The sequence below is a fragment of the Canis lupus genome, chromosome 17 (assembly GCF_003254725.2).
Source record: "Canis lupus dingo isolate Sandy chromosome 17, ASM325472v2, whole genome shotgun sequence".
NCBI lineage: Eukaryota > Metazoa > Chordata > Mammalia > Carnivora > Canidae > Canis > Canis lupus.
Genome location: NC_064259.1, coordinates 51,345,364 through 51,360,185, shown reverse-complemented (window position 1 = coordinate 51,360,185; position 14,822 = coordinate 51,345,364). Strand labels below are relative to the sequence as shown.

Below are 14,822 nucleotides of genomic sequence, written 5' to 3'. Positions count from 1 at the left end.
ATTAAGCCATTTTTTCAAGTAGGTCCATGCTCTGATTGAAGTATGAAACTTCACAGTGATTTATTTTGTATAAAAGAATAGCTTTTTTTATTGACAAACTGTAAATATGGTAAAGGGGAAGGACTTGCTGTATTCTAGAGCCAGGAATGAAAACCTTCATTGTTATCCTTCTAGCTGCGTAGTTTGGTGCTTTTGTAACCCTAATTTATAAAGCCTTTAGGGTTATTGGTGCAGTTCTGTAATGAGGCAGGAATTTGAATTTAATCTTCATTATTGGAAATGAGTCTTATAATTAAAAAAATGAAAACTTACATTTGAGAAATATTACATAACTGCTGTAATTGAATGTCAGAACTTTTTGTTTGTCATATTTGTGCTTGGCCACAAGTTTGACTTTGACTAGTTCTAAGAATTTGGAACATTTAAAATCAGCCATTGGTATTTTTGAATATAAGGGATGTAAATAATGTCAAATAAAAAGTTTTAAACCCTTTCAGTATACAAAGGAAGCTTATACAAAGGAGTAGACTACATACTGATTAAGGTGTATGCTTACCAACTGTTGAACTTAATTAATTTCCTCAAACTCTGCCTCTATGACTTTTCGTCAAGAGGTGTTTCTCTGATCTCTTAGATCTCCTTAACCATCTTCTACGGGGAAGGACCAGTTTATTGGTTCAAATGATTGGACCCTTATATGGTAGCATTTACTTTTTCCAAAATTTTGAAATATTAACATCTTAGGACACAGATACACATCATCTTGCACAACTAAAGGATATTATGGCCACTCTTTGAGAAGCATGTTAAAAGGATATCTCATCCTCTCCTTCCTTGAAAACTAGGAGGAAACAAAAACAATATTCTTTATTATGAAGTGTTGATAGGGCATCACTTTCTGATGTCTTCCCCTAACCTGCTGCTTCTAGCGTAATAAGGGAATGTATTTGTTAAATTGGATGATTTGTGTTGATAGCATGCTGGACATTGTTTTGGAAGATAAGATTTTCCTTGTCACTCTTCAAGATAACTTATGATCTATGGAACATTATAAAAATTTACTCTGTCTCAAAGAAGTTTGAATTATAGAATCACACACTTTTGTTTACTTTGGATTTGGGAGGACAACAGTGAAATAAGATCAATTGCATATACTTGCCATGTATTTTCTTCATTTCTTCTGAATAATTTTACTTAAAACTTTAAATTACATATTGGAATTCTAAATTATTCTCTGTAACTGGGAAGATTTCTTTGAATATATACCTTCTCAAGTAGCCAAAGGCACCTACTTTATGTTAAGGTGATTCTATCAGTTTTGCCTCTGACTTTAAATCCAGTAACTTGCAAAGAAAGTTTTCTTTTAGGTCTTATAAATACAGTTCTTGGGAAAACCAAATCTGTCTCACATATTTAAAAGAAAAAAAAAAAGTTGACACAGCTAAGAGTATAGCCCTTTCTCCCTATGTGTTTCTGTTCATTTTAGGTAAGATTCACTTTAAGTTTTAAATTTCAATACATGGGCTATTAGTTTCATTGTAGAACTGTACATGTATTTATTGTTTCAATAACCACTGTTGGGAAGATCTTAATACTTTAATCTTAATACTTTAATCTTAATACTTTGAGATGTCTCCGATTCACATTCAGCTCATGTTTAGTACAAACGTGACACAGAAGGAAAAAATCGATTATAAGGATTATATCAATGGTCATAAATTTGCCATTATTTCCTTTGAACTAAAAAAGAAATCTTCAATGCAGTGGAGGGTCTCTTACAATTTTATATTGTTTACATATTTATGTCAAAACATCTAAACCATTTTAATGCCGATTGGCTGGATTTCCCAGTGCTTATTACTAATGCATCAGGAAGTCTTAACAATTGGCATCAACAGGATTATTTATAATGGTTGAATTCTCATCATAGTTTGATTTTTGTTTGTGTTTTGTTTGTGTTCTTTTTGTTTGTTTTTAAATACTTTTAGCCCTGACTTGAAAAACTGTCCAGTTGATGAAAGTGAGGTGCAAACAACAGCTGATAGTCTCTCTGTTAAACCTAGTGAGATTGAAGAAGAAACTGTTCCCAACATTGAAACAGAAACTTCTGGACAGCAGGAAGAACTTTGTGAGGAAGAACCTGAAAAAGCACTATGTGACTCTGGCTTTGCTATTGAAACATTGGAAGTTGAAACTCAAGAAGAGGTCAAAGTGGAAATTCCTCTTGTGGCATCCACTCCAATCAGTATTGAATTATTCACTGAAAATATAGAGGAGTGTGTTTTAAATCAGCAGGTGTATACCAATGACTTTGAGAAGGAAGAGGCAGAAATTATTAACCCTGAAGCAGAATTATCAACATCTGACAGTGCAATTATAGAAGAAAGGAACATCAAAGGAATTCTAGAAGAACCTCCATCTGAAGCAGATTTCTTTTCTGGGATTACACAGTCTATGATAGAAGCTGTAGCTGAAGCGGACAAACACGAAACTGTTTCAGAAATAGTACCAACTACTTGTGTTGTGGCCTTAGCATCAGGAATTTCCACTGGGGATGAGAAGGCAGTGAGCAAAAAGGGAATTTCTGAGAAAAGTAACATGGATGAAAAGGAGGAAAATGAATTTAATAGTAAGGAATCCAGAATGGATCTGCAAATAGGAGCAGAGAAAGCTGAAAAGAGTGATGCTAGGATGGTTGCAGAGAAGTTGGAAAAGATTGTGGCAGCAATGAAAGAAAAGCCTGCAGAAAATGCTGTGACCAAGGCATATCCAAATAAAGGAATGGGTCAGACCAATAAGCCTGATGAAACTAGTAAAACCAGTATGTTGGCTGTATCAAATACATCTAGCACTAAATCAAGCATCAAAGCTGGTATGGTCTCTTCTCCAAAGGCAAAAGCTACAGCTTCAAAATCTGAAAACCAGAAAAGTTTTCTAAAGTCTGTACTCAGAGATCAAATAAATGCTGAAAAGAAACTTTCAGCCAAGGAATTGGGTCTCCTTAAACCAAGTGCCAGGTCAGGCTTGGCTGAAAGCAGCAATAAGTTGAAACCCACTCAGAGTGGTGTTACCAGAGGTGGCAGTGGAAGGATCTCAGCCCTGCAAGGCAAGGATTCTGAACTGGATTACAGGGATATTACAAAACAATCTCAGGAAACAGAGGCTAGACCTTCCGCCATGAAACGGCATGACAGCAGCAATAAGGTGAGGAGGGTAGGAAGAATGGTTCAGTGTACCTTTGAAAATGAGTAGCTCTGCTGTTGTAGCTTTGGAGTAGGAGATGTAATCTTGTTTTGTATTTTCATCTCCTCACTCCACCCCTAACCTCCTATTTCTCTTAATGATTTCACTGATTTAAGCCAATAGACATTTAAAATAATGTCAGGTTTGTAATTAACAGGTTTGAAAAGCATTATTTGAATAAAATGTGGTCAGAAATACAAGTGTTGTTTTTTTAAAAAAAAAAAAAAGTCTGCATTGACTCATGAAGTGATTTACCACTCTGATTCTGAATGGGAAACTGTTTTCTCTTTTAAATTGAAGCTTCCTTTATCAGCTTACTGATTGCCCAACTTAGATCTGTGGGTATACAGAAGAAAAGATCAGTAAAACCAAATTTACCTACAACTTACAGAGATGATGCCTATGTTAAAATGATTGTTGACTTAGTGTGGTATCTGTTAACTATTTGCATAATTAAATGTGTTTGGATATTGTTTGGTGTCTGTAATCTTTTTAAAAAAGAACATTAATAACACAGTTGTAAATTCTATTTCTCTGTATTTTTTACTTAATATTTCAGACTTTGGCTGGGCAGAACACTAAGAATCCTAAAAGCACCACTGGTAGAAGTTCAAAATCTAAAGAGGTAAGAAACAATTCACTAACACTAATAAGCTTTCTATTCTATCCTTCTACAGAAGAGTTCATCTGTTTTATAACTAGTGTCTCTCCTATAATAATCAATTTGATACATACAGAGCAAGAGACAGGCACGAGATATTTTATTTAAGGCTCTACCACTAATTTGTTTTTTTATCTTGAGCTAGGCTAAATGGTTTGTGTTGATGGTGCAGGGCAAAAAGTTACACAGGTGCAGGAAGGGGGGGAATTAGAGTAGGAAAATCCCTCCAATCTCCTATTGACAGCAATAGGTGATAAACACAATAGAATTATATATGTTAAAGGAGACTAGTGGTTGACCAGAGTCCTTGCCATTTTGTGGAACTTCCAAACAGGTGGTCCTTTTGAGATGGCTCAAGTTAACCTAACTGATTGGGTTCTGAGATTTACCTTCCTGGTGCTAAGTTCTCCTGCCAAATAAACATGGTATTTTTGTTGTTGTTGGATATTTTAGATTCCTACCATTCATAGAATATTTTTTTAGTTATCGGGGCATGGAGATGTGTTAGTAGTTTAAGAAGTAAAAGAAGTGGGATCCCTGGGTGGCGCAGCGGTTTGGCGCCTGCCTTTGGCCCAGGGCGCGATCCTGGAGACCCGGGATCGAATCCCACGTCGGGCTGCCGGTGCATGGAGCCTGCTTCTCCCTCTGCCTATGTCTCTGCCTCTCTCTCTCTCTCTCTGTGACTATCATAAATAAATAAAAATTAAAAAAAAAGAAGTAAAAGAAGTAAGGATAATGTTTCTGTTGGTTTAATAAGTTGATAGTATAAATGTTTATGTCCCCCCCCCCCAAAGTTACTGGATATATGTTCTAATGTCATTATAAATGCTAGTAATTAATCATTGATAGCACTCTAAATTTGTAGGAGGCCTGCTAGGAATTTTTTTTCTTTAGTATTGGCACCATTTTTCAAATTACAGAGACTTTTTTTTCAAGTATAGTTATATTTGGCAGTAAGTCATATTTAGTACGAAATTTTCCAAACAACTTTGTCCAGCTAGAAATTTTATGTTAATGTTATATATCTTAATTGGTTAGTGGTGTAATCTAGTTAGCAATTTACTTTCTAGCTACATTTGAGGTGTTTTTTAAAATATCCATTAAGTTTTCTAGAACACTTGTTAAATATTTAACAAAACAGTAATTTTTTTATATTATAGTTTGATAAATTCTTTACTTTATTTGATAAATGCTTTAAATGTTTATGCTTCATATATCAAAACTTGTACATTATTTAGGAAATGTAATTTTAATTGAAATTAAGTATAGGTGGAATTAGGTTGGCATTCTTAGGATTTTACCTTTGGTATTGTTTACTTTGTGAATTGGAGCTAATTCATTTGTGGGGCTTTACAAAATAACTTTAGGAATAGGAAACTTCTTTGTACTAGAATTCTCACAGATGATATTTCATGCACATTTGCTGGGACTGTTTGGAACATAACAAGTTACCAGTAATTGGTTCTGTTCACAGTTTTTAATCTTTTCCACAGGAACCATTATTTCCATTTAATTTGGATGAATTTGTCACTGTGGATGAGGTTATAGAAGAAGTAAATCCTTTTCAAGCCAAGCAGAACCCACTAAAGGGAAAAAGAAGAGAGGCTCTCAAAAGTACCCCTTCCTCTGAACTTAACTTAAAGAAGAAGAAGGCAAAAACTTCTGCCCCTCGTGTTGTTGAGGGGGAATTATCTTTTGTAACATTGGATGAGATTGGGGAAGAGGAAGATGGAGCTGCACATCTAGCACAAGCTCTAGTCACTGTGGATGAAGTAATTGATGAAGAAGAAATAAATATGGAAGAAATGGTAAAAAATTCAAATTCACTTCTTACATTAGATGAGTTAATTGATCAAGATGATTGCATTGCCCACAGTGAACCTAAAGATGTTACTGTACTGTCAGTGGCTGAAGAGCACGATCTCCTCAAACAGGAACGATTGGTAACTGTGGATGAAATTGGAGAAGTTGAAGAGCTACCCCTAAATGAGTCAGCAGACTTAAGTTTTGACACTTTAAATATGAAAGGAGATGAGGGAAGTACTGGAAGGGATCCCATTGGGTTCATTTCTTCTCAGATGCCTGAAGACCCTTCTACTTTAGTTACTGTAGATGAAATACAGGATGACAGCAGTGATCTGCATTTAGTGACTTTGGATGAAGTAACTGAAGAGGATGAAGACTCTCTGGCAGATTTTAACAACCTTAAAGAAGAGCTTAATTTTGTTACTGTTGATGAAGTTGGAGAGGAGGAAGATGGAGACGGTGATTTAAAAGTTGAGTTAGCACAAAGCAAAAATGACCATCCCACAGATAAAAGAGGGGATAGAAAAAAGAAAGCTGTGGACACAAGGAAGATGAAACTTGAAGCCTTGTCCCAAGTTGGTTCACTAAGTGAGAATGTTATGGAAGAAGACCTAAAAACCATGATTGAAAGACACTTAGCAGGTAGATACTTAGGGGAGGTAATTTTTCTGCTTTATGTGGGGATTATATTTAAAATTAAAAAAATAATATTACAACATGAGTCATAATTTTCCATGTATTGATATAAGAAGTCAACAAATAGTGATGCATTGCCAGTGATATTTTCCAAAGAAATGTGTGCAAGTTTACAAGATATCTTTTAGTTACAGAGCAGACTTTGTCCCAACTTAACATACTTCAAAAAAAAGAGGACAAAGCTGGAAAGCAAACTACAGTGCCCAAGTTGGAATGAAAGTGATTTATTTGTGTTACTGGAAAACAGCTTTTGGTTAGTAGAAGGATGTTATACCAGACTGCCTCCCAAGTTTTTCTCAGATTTAGGATTTATTTTTTTTATTTTTTATTATTTTTTATTATTTTTTCTTTTTTTTTTAAATTTTTATTTATTTATGATAGTCACAGAGAGAGAGAGAGAGGCAGAGACACAGGCAGAGGGAGAAGCAGGCTCCATGCACCGGGAGCCCGACGTGGGATTCGATCCCAGGTCTCCAGGATCGCGCCCTGGGCCAAAGGCAGGCGCCAAACCGCTGCGCCACCCAGGGATCCCTCAGATTTAGGATTTAGAAAAATTTATGAAGATGCCATTTCACTTTAAGTAATATTTTGATTGCACAGAGTAATAGGTTTAGCTCACTTTAGGGTGATCAAAATAATTTCTGAACTAAGAATGGCATGCAATTACTACAGCAATAAATTAGACTTTCTTTTTTAAAGCTAAAACGCCAACCAAGAGAGTTAGAATTGGGAAAATACCACCATCGGAAAAAGCTGTTGCAACAGAACCAGTGAAAGGTGAAGAGGCCTTCCAAATTAGTGAAGGTAAAGCAGGATTGATGGAAGCGGGGAGGAGTATAGAGAATAACACAACAAGGGTAGTGGTTGAAGTTCCAAAGGTCTACCATCTAAGAAGAAAAGGAGAAAAATGGCGAAATAGAGTGGGGTGGGGATTAGGGGAGGCACCCTTATCTGGGTAAAGATTTTTGTCTTTGTAATTTAGAGATAATGGAACATAATGGAATGGGAAAACAGAATAATAGATGATCCCTTTTGTGGTAGAATGTGACAGTAGAACACAACAAATTTGTGGAACTGATATATGTGAAAGGTCATCCTGACCATGTTGCAGCATCAAGTAGAAATCACTGGTTAACCAGCTCTTATTTGTGGACCCAGATCCCTAGCTTTGTGGAGGCTGCCATGCAGGCAGCCAGTGAATTAAACAAAAATGTCTTAGCATTAATAAAATTTATGTTGAAACAAGTATGGACCAGTGTCTAGTAAGAGAGAATAATACTCTAGTCCTTCAACAAATATTTGTCATTGTGTCCATTATATTCATAGCACAGTTACAAAAAGGGTAGGAAAAAAGCGCAGAGTTCCATATCTCACGTTGCCTGATTCAGAGAGTTAAAGCAAAAAATCCGCTACTAGGATGACTGAAACAGCACTGCAAGGTATCCTTTGTACATTCTCTGATGCACCCTCCTTGCCCTCTTGCTTTTCTATCCCTTCTTCTCTAAGGAAAAGCTACCAGCTGTGATTCAGTCCCAAGTTCATTGAATCTGATCTCAACTGGGCTTTCAGTGCTGATCCAGTCTATTATGGGCCTCCTTTCTTTCCCATTTCCTAACCAGACGTAATAAAAGTCTTTCCCCCCTCTGTATCACATACTGCATTACCCAGTTCATTCTTCCCAGCTCATAACCTTACTTTTATTTCCATTTACCAGAGCAAATACGGGATCTCCACTGTCTGCCAGCTTGTGTTTTATCTTCCTTGGCACCTCAACATACAAAATATGATCAAGTCTTTCCCATTTAAAAAAAAAAAAAAAAAGGTGTTGTTAAAAAAAAATGTGCCCTTAACCTTGAAATCCTTCTGGCTCCCACCTTTTCTCTTTGTTTTCAGGGCAAAGTATCTGGACAGAATCACCTGTTTTCACTTCTTCATCTCAATGAACTGAATGTATTTTGGCTTCTTTCTGAACCACCTTCCTGAAATTTATGTTGATTAAACTCCCATTGGATGGTTTTCCAACTTGATTTATAAAGTTTTTTCCCTTAATTCAGTTTTGACTTCTCTGCGTTATGTGTTACTTGATCATGTCTTCTTTGTTGAAGCTGTCTCCCATGACCAAGTGGGTCCTTTCCTTTGTCTGTTATTCTCCAGAACCTCTCCTTGATACCAAGCCATAGTGATTTGGTGATGTGACAGATAGCTCCTAGTATGATTTCATGAGAGTATGTGTCGTCCTGTCCCTTCTCCCTCCCCCATCGCCCAGTTTTTGTTTGCAGCTCCTAGTTTGCTCAGAATTGTCTCATTGCAGATGAAGAATAGAGAAAAGTGACTTACTGCTTATAAAATAATTTATTTCTCTTAATGGACAGTATGTTTGACAAAAAGAATCTAGCTGAAGAAAAAGTAATTTTCTAAACAATTTTAAACCTAAAATATTTTTATAATCTATGTAAAAAATTATTATGTGATTATAGTATATATATTACAAGGTGAATATCCCTTTGGAGTGGCAGGAACAAATAATAATTAAAAGTTTATTAATTACTCTGATGAGGGAATAAACTTTTGTAGGAAGAGACTAGAGGCTATTTTAATCAAGGCAGGAAAAGAGCTTTTTTTTTTTTTAGCTACTCCTGAGGACCTGATGACCACTAAAATAAAAGGAATAGGAGAGGAGTAAATGATTTCATGGTTCCTGCCCATCCCCTCAGATTTGTTGAAGACTCGCCCAGTTGCATGTAGAGAGCACTGAACTGGAAGTCACAAGCTTTGGTTCTAGCCTCTGTCACTTAAACTCCTTACAACCTTGGGCATACCAGTTCTTAAGTCTTGGTTTTGCTTTATCCATCTATGAGGAAATAAAGATAATGATGATTTGACCTGTCTATCTCACACGAGATACAAGCTAAATGAAAGGTTATATGTGAAAGAGACTTGTTAGCTTCCATGTAACAGTAAGGTGTTAAAGCTGCTGAGGGTAATTAGGATTGCTTGGAAGCAGTTTCCGTTTTTGTCTTCCCTAAGATTATATTATGTGGAGTCAGCTAACATTGAATGTTTCTCACATATTACTTACTTTGCTGGGCTTGAATATTTGTGATGTCATTTGTGATTTTATTGGACAGTGGTCTCAGTCTTTGGGTTTTAGGCTGTTTTTCTTGATTCAGAGGGCCTCAATATCAGACATGAGAATGATTTTCTGCCCATGTCTTGTCCTCCTCAGTCTATGCTCTTTCCCAGTCCAGCCCTTTACATACACTAGTTAACTCTTGACAGTAATTACAGAACTTGAACTTCTTCCATTACTCTTTAAATTCTTTTGAGAACAATATATAATAGAATATGCTATTAGCTTTAGTCCATTTATTTCTAATATTGAAGAATCTTTGAAGAGTGGCCAAATGGGACTAGCCAGGGAAGGTTTACTTAGATGAGCCATAATCTTTGAAGCAGAGATTACCTGATGTTAGCTTTACAGGCTGTAAATCTATTTTGAATAACTTATTTTCCTTGAAAATTTTGATGATTTTAGTGGATGAGGAATCTGGATTAAAAGATTCAGAACCAGAACGAAAACGTAAGAAGATTGAGGACTCTTCTTTAGGGAAGTCAGGGGTACCTGATGTCCCTGAAGGTAAAGTAAACATGACATTTTTCCTTATCCATATGAAATAAAAATTCAGTACCATAGCAAGTGTTGCATTGTTTAGATGACTATTGGCATTTCTGAAAACAGTTCACTAGGCCTATGTTTTTTACCAAACCAGGATAGGAGATAGATATAGATATTTTTCCCCTATTCTTAGAAAGTCTGGGAGAAGTCTTTTCTTTTATTTCTGGTACTTTATTAGCTGATGTGGTAATAACTGAGTTATACTTGCCCAGGCAAAAGTTTCAGTAAACAGGCTAAAAAGCTTAGCTAGCAAACTGGTTGTGGCCTGCTAAAATGAAGTAAAGGAGCACCATATCTGTTTACCCAGCATATTCCTCAAGTGAACAGTTGCCCATCATTCTGCCTTTTTTTTTTTTAATGGAATTCCAGAAAGGTTTATTTAAAAGACACTGATAGATTCTTTTTCAGTGAATTGCTATTCTGAAGGAATTTTGTGGTATCCTGGAGGCTACAGAATATTAGAGAATTTGCCCAAAAATAAAGTCCTCAGTTTTGTTATTAAAGGCATAATTGCTCTTGATCACTAGATACATAGCAGTATATATTATGTTTGTATATAAGTATATACAATGATTAGCATGTTTGTCATGTTTAGATAAATTGAGTAACAGCTATAGATAATAATTTTCCTCCTTTCTCTTCACCCCCCCTTTTTTCTTTCCTCTAGATTTAGACTTTCTTGTACCGAAAGCTGGATTCTTCTGTCCAATTTGTTCCCTCTTCTACTCAGGTGAAAAAGCAATGACAAATCACTGCAAGAGTACACGTCATAAGCAAAATACAGAGGTAAATTTTTTTTCTTAACCCCTCAAAATTCTTCAGGTGGTATTATAATCAAACTACTTAAGCGTTCACCCAAAATGTACATTCCTTTCCTTGGGGAGAACTTTTGAAGATGTGTACCTTTATTCCTCTACAGCTCAAAAATACAGTCTTCACTGTACCTTGCCAGGAACATCTGACAGCATTCCCCAGGGTAGATTCTACAGATCACTAGTCCCATGTGACACTCTTTTAGTGGGAAACTCTGTATTCTGATGGCCTCTTGCAGAGTCATGGACACATAGCATATTAAAATTTGTGAATTGTCTACTCAGAATCTGCTTACCTGTATTTAACCCATTCCCTAAACTGATTTGATTACAACCGCTCACCCCTTTTTAAGTCCTACTCATTTTTAGGAGTAGGAAGTGGTACTTTAGAGAATCATCATTAGCCATAGTTGAATCAGTGGTTCTGATTCCTCCTGAACATTTGAGAGTTACTTTATATATCCTAGAAATTGAATTTGTGGCACTGACACTCAACAACTAACATTTATTGAGGTGTTATTTGCTGGAAGCTTATCTAATCCCCTTCCCCCATCAATATGAAATAGATGCTATCATTCTAATTGTATTTTTTATCATTCCAGTTTTAAAGGTGAAGAAAACAGGCTTAGAGTCTAGAAACTGAAGTATCTAATCACAAGGTCACATAGCTAGTTAGTGGCAGACCTAGGATTTGAACCTTAGCTCTGTTTTTTCTAGCCTCAAACCCTTAACCATTATGCTATACTATCTGTGCTCCTGACTTTATCATGTCATTTTCCTATTTAAAATTTCCATTGGCTTTGTATTACACTTGGAATGATATCCAAACTTCTTGTAGATCTATAAAGCCCTACATGATTGATTCCTTTCCGGTTCTCTTGGCTTTTTGTTTCACATGTGAAAGTCCCCTTTGCTGCTTTTGCACATATATATTGCTGTTCCTTTGCCCTCTCCCAGTGCTGCTTGTATAGCTGCCTCTTCCCCACTTTTAGCTAAGTCTAGATGCAAATACTTCCTAGAAAGGCCTTTGCTTAAGAAAGACTTAGGTAAAAGCACAAAACTCCTTCCTAGCCCCCGAAAGGGTCAACCTTAGTCACTTATTGTATTTCTTTCCTTTATAGTGCTTACCAGCACCAAAAATGGTCTTGTTTATTTATTCTTTTATTGTTTCTCTTCCCCCACTAGAATGTAAGCTCCATGAGGTAAAGGGCCTTACCTATCTTGTTGACCACTGAATCCCCAAGCACCAAGCATAATGCCTGGTATATCATAAATATCAGATGACTGGTGAATGGAAGGAAAGAATGTTAATGTAAGGCACTGTGTTTCTAATCTTTATTTTGTAGGATCAGGCTCTTTTAAATTGTAAATTGAGTGAAATATTAGATATGTTTGCACACACAACAGAGCAACATCTAATAAATATTTTATATTGTAAATTGCTTTTAACAGAAGTTCATGGCCAAGCAGAGAAAGGAAAAGGAGCAGAATGAGACTGAAGAAAGAAGTTCTAGGTGATTGGGGGAAAGGGGGAAAGACTTCATTAGAAATTCGTTTAGGGTCCAGTTGATTTGTGTATTTTTGTTATCACTTAATTTGTAATTTTTGTTTCAGAAGCAAATATTCATGTTGTACAAATTTCTGATTGCCCTTGATGTGGAAAGACTGATGGGGAACGTATGATGGGTTTGATTTTTATATCAAATCATCAGGCATGGAGAAATATCTTTTAGAAGTGTTAAAATAAATGTTCCTACTGTATATTTAAAATACCATCTTGTGTTTGTGGTTGATTTATTAAAGACTTGCTTACCTCTTATTGCAGACAGGAGACCCCTGTGACTTGGGATGTTTAGGGATTCCTCCTATATTACCAGAAGTCCTAGCATAGCAGGGTTTTCACTTCACTTCAGCCATATACAGGCCAAAGATTTCTTAAAACTCCTATTTTTTCCGGATAAAATTAAATTACAGCATAACTGACCCAGGTAGGTTTGAGTAAAACTGTTTGGTGTTTTCAATGTGTTAAGAAGGTCTTTTTTCTGCTTGTGGTAACATCTATTTCTGCCAAGACCCATTTAAGGTAGCTTCTAGCAAGTCATTTAGTAGTAGCTTGAAAAGCTATGAAAATAGAGCAACCTTTACTTCTTGTGGACCCCTACAGTTGCTTTTTAAACCATTTAATTTATTATTTAATATGTTGTAAACACAAAGTGGTAAAGGTTTAAAAAAAATAATAATTCAGTGGCTTGTTAGGTGTGGAACACAGCCCTGTACCATAAAGTTTTAGATTAAGCATGTTTCAGACTTAGGCCTGCTGACTTTGAATTGCTTTAATATTGGATTTCTCAGCTTTTCCAAGATTAGAGTATACCAATTAGTAATAGAGTGAATGGAAGGAAATAAAAAACTACTATTTTAGATGTTTTACTCTTATCATAGCACATTACCTCACAGTGAGCAAGAGTGGAGTGAAGAACAAAAAGCAGTGACTTCTTGTTGCCCACCAGACTCATTGCACACTCAGTTCAGGCTTCATCGCAGCCTGAGCAAAATGGCAGACTGCTACATGTGCCATAGACTAGAGTGCAGTGGGGAGGAGGATAGCTTATGAATGCCAGGAGTCTAATGTAATAAAAACCTGATAGGTGAGGGACCCCTAATTGGTTGTGCATAACCCAGTTGGTTATGTATCGGACTCTGGGTTTTGGCTCAGGTCGTGATTTCAGGTTTATAAGTCGGTAGGGCTCTGCATTCAGTGCGGAGTTCCTTAAGTTCCCCCTCCCCTCCTTGCTCTCCAGCATGTGTTTGTGCATGTGCTCTTTCAAATAAACCGATCTTTAAAGAAAAAGAAAAACCCTGATAGGTGAATGAGGTGATAGGAGGGAGAAGAGATTTTATTTTATTTTTTTAATTTAATTTAATTTTTATTTTATTTTATATTATTTTTAATTTAATTTTGGGGACGGGGGTAGGAGTTGGAGAGAAGAGCTTTTAAAAGGTTGGAGAAAAAAAAAATTAATAAATAAATAAAAGGTTGGAGAATAGGTTGCCAGCAATCTATAGCAGCATAGTCAGACTAAGTAAGAATCTTACTTTTTAAAGAATCGTTTCCTTATGGTGAAGCTTTTAAAACCAGAGACCATATGAACTTTAATCTTGTCTGGACCAATTTTGGAATTTAATCTTAAAAATTTAAGTGTGAGGGATACCTGTGTGGCTCAGTCGGTTAAGTGCCTGCCTTTGGCTCAGGTCATGATCTTGGGGCCCTGGGATCAAGCCCTGCATAGGGCTTCCTGCTCAACAGGTCGTCTGCTTTTCCTTTTCTCTCTTTCCCTCCCACCAGCTCATGCATGCACCATCTCTCTCTCTCTCTCTCTCTAAATTAAAAAAAAAAAATCTTAAAAAAATTTTAAGTGTGAAACCCCTATTTCTTTCAAATTAGTTTTGTAGAAATTGAGATTCTAAATTAGAATAAAAGGAACTAAAGCATAGAAGTGTTAAGGGTGATTTTTGTTTTAGTGACGAGTGTTGATGGTTAGCTATACGTAGTAAATAATGTTCTTGTCTGGAGGACTGGGAATTTTTATGATAGGGCTCCAAATATAAAAGATTTTTGTGTTTTTCTAAAAATAAACATAGACTTTGCATGTAATTTTAGAATTGTTCTACACTTTTTTCAGAAAACCTTGAAATACCTCCCTCCTTTATTCACACTACACATATGGAATATCCTATACATAGCAGTTTCTGCTTACTGGTTGGTGAAGGGTGTAGTTTTTAAAGTTTCTATCATTTCATTATCTTGACACCAAAGCAATAAAAGATTGCATTCAACACCACTTCTAATAAAAGTTCTTAGGTTTAACTACCCTTTCTGGTGCAGAATGCTGTGAAAGTTAGTTGCCTCTCCAAAACTGCTTCTTTT

General features: G+C 36.0%; 1 protein-coding gene across 8 annotated transcripts in view; it reads left to right on the top strand.

Moving 5' to 3' along the window:
- ZNF638 (zinc finger protein 638) overlaps positions 1 to 12,666 on the top strand; it is a 137,126-nt gene extending 124,460 nt beyond the window's left edge. For 6 of the 8 annotated variants that reach the window (XM_025453498.3, XM_035700601.2, XM_035700600.2 and 3 more), the window contains 7 exons: positions 1,989 to 3,204; positions 3,803 to 3,868; positions 5,398 to 6,352; positions 7,106 to 7,210; positions 9,942 to 10,043; positions 10,750 to 10,868; positions 12,347 to 12,666. In XM_025453498.3, coding sequence (XP_025309283.2) covers positions 1,989 to 3,204; positions 3,803 to 3,868; positions 5,398 to 6,352; positions 7,106 to 7,210; positions 9,942 to 10,043; positions 10,750 to 10,868; positions 12,347 to 12,412 — 2,629 coding nt within the window. In that variant the 3' untranslated portion in view covers positions 12,413 to 12,666. The other 2 variants (XM_035700603.2, XM_025453505.3) reach the window with 2 other exon arrangements.
- The last annotated feature ends 2,156 nt before the right edge of the window (positions 12,667 to 14,822 follow it).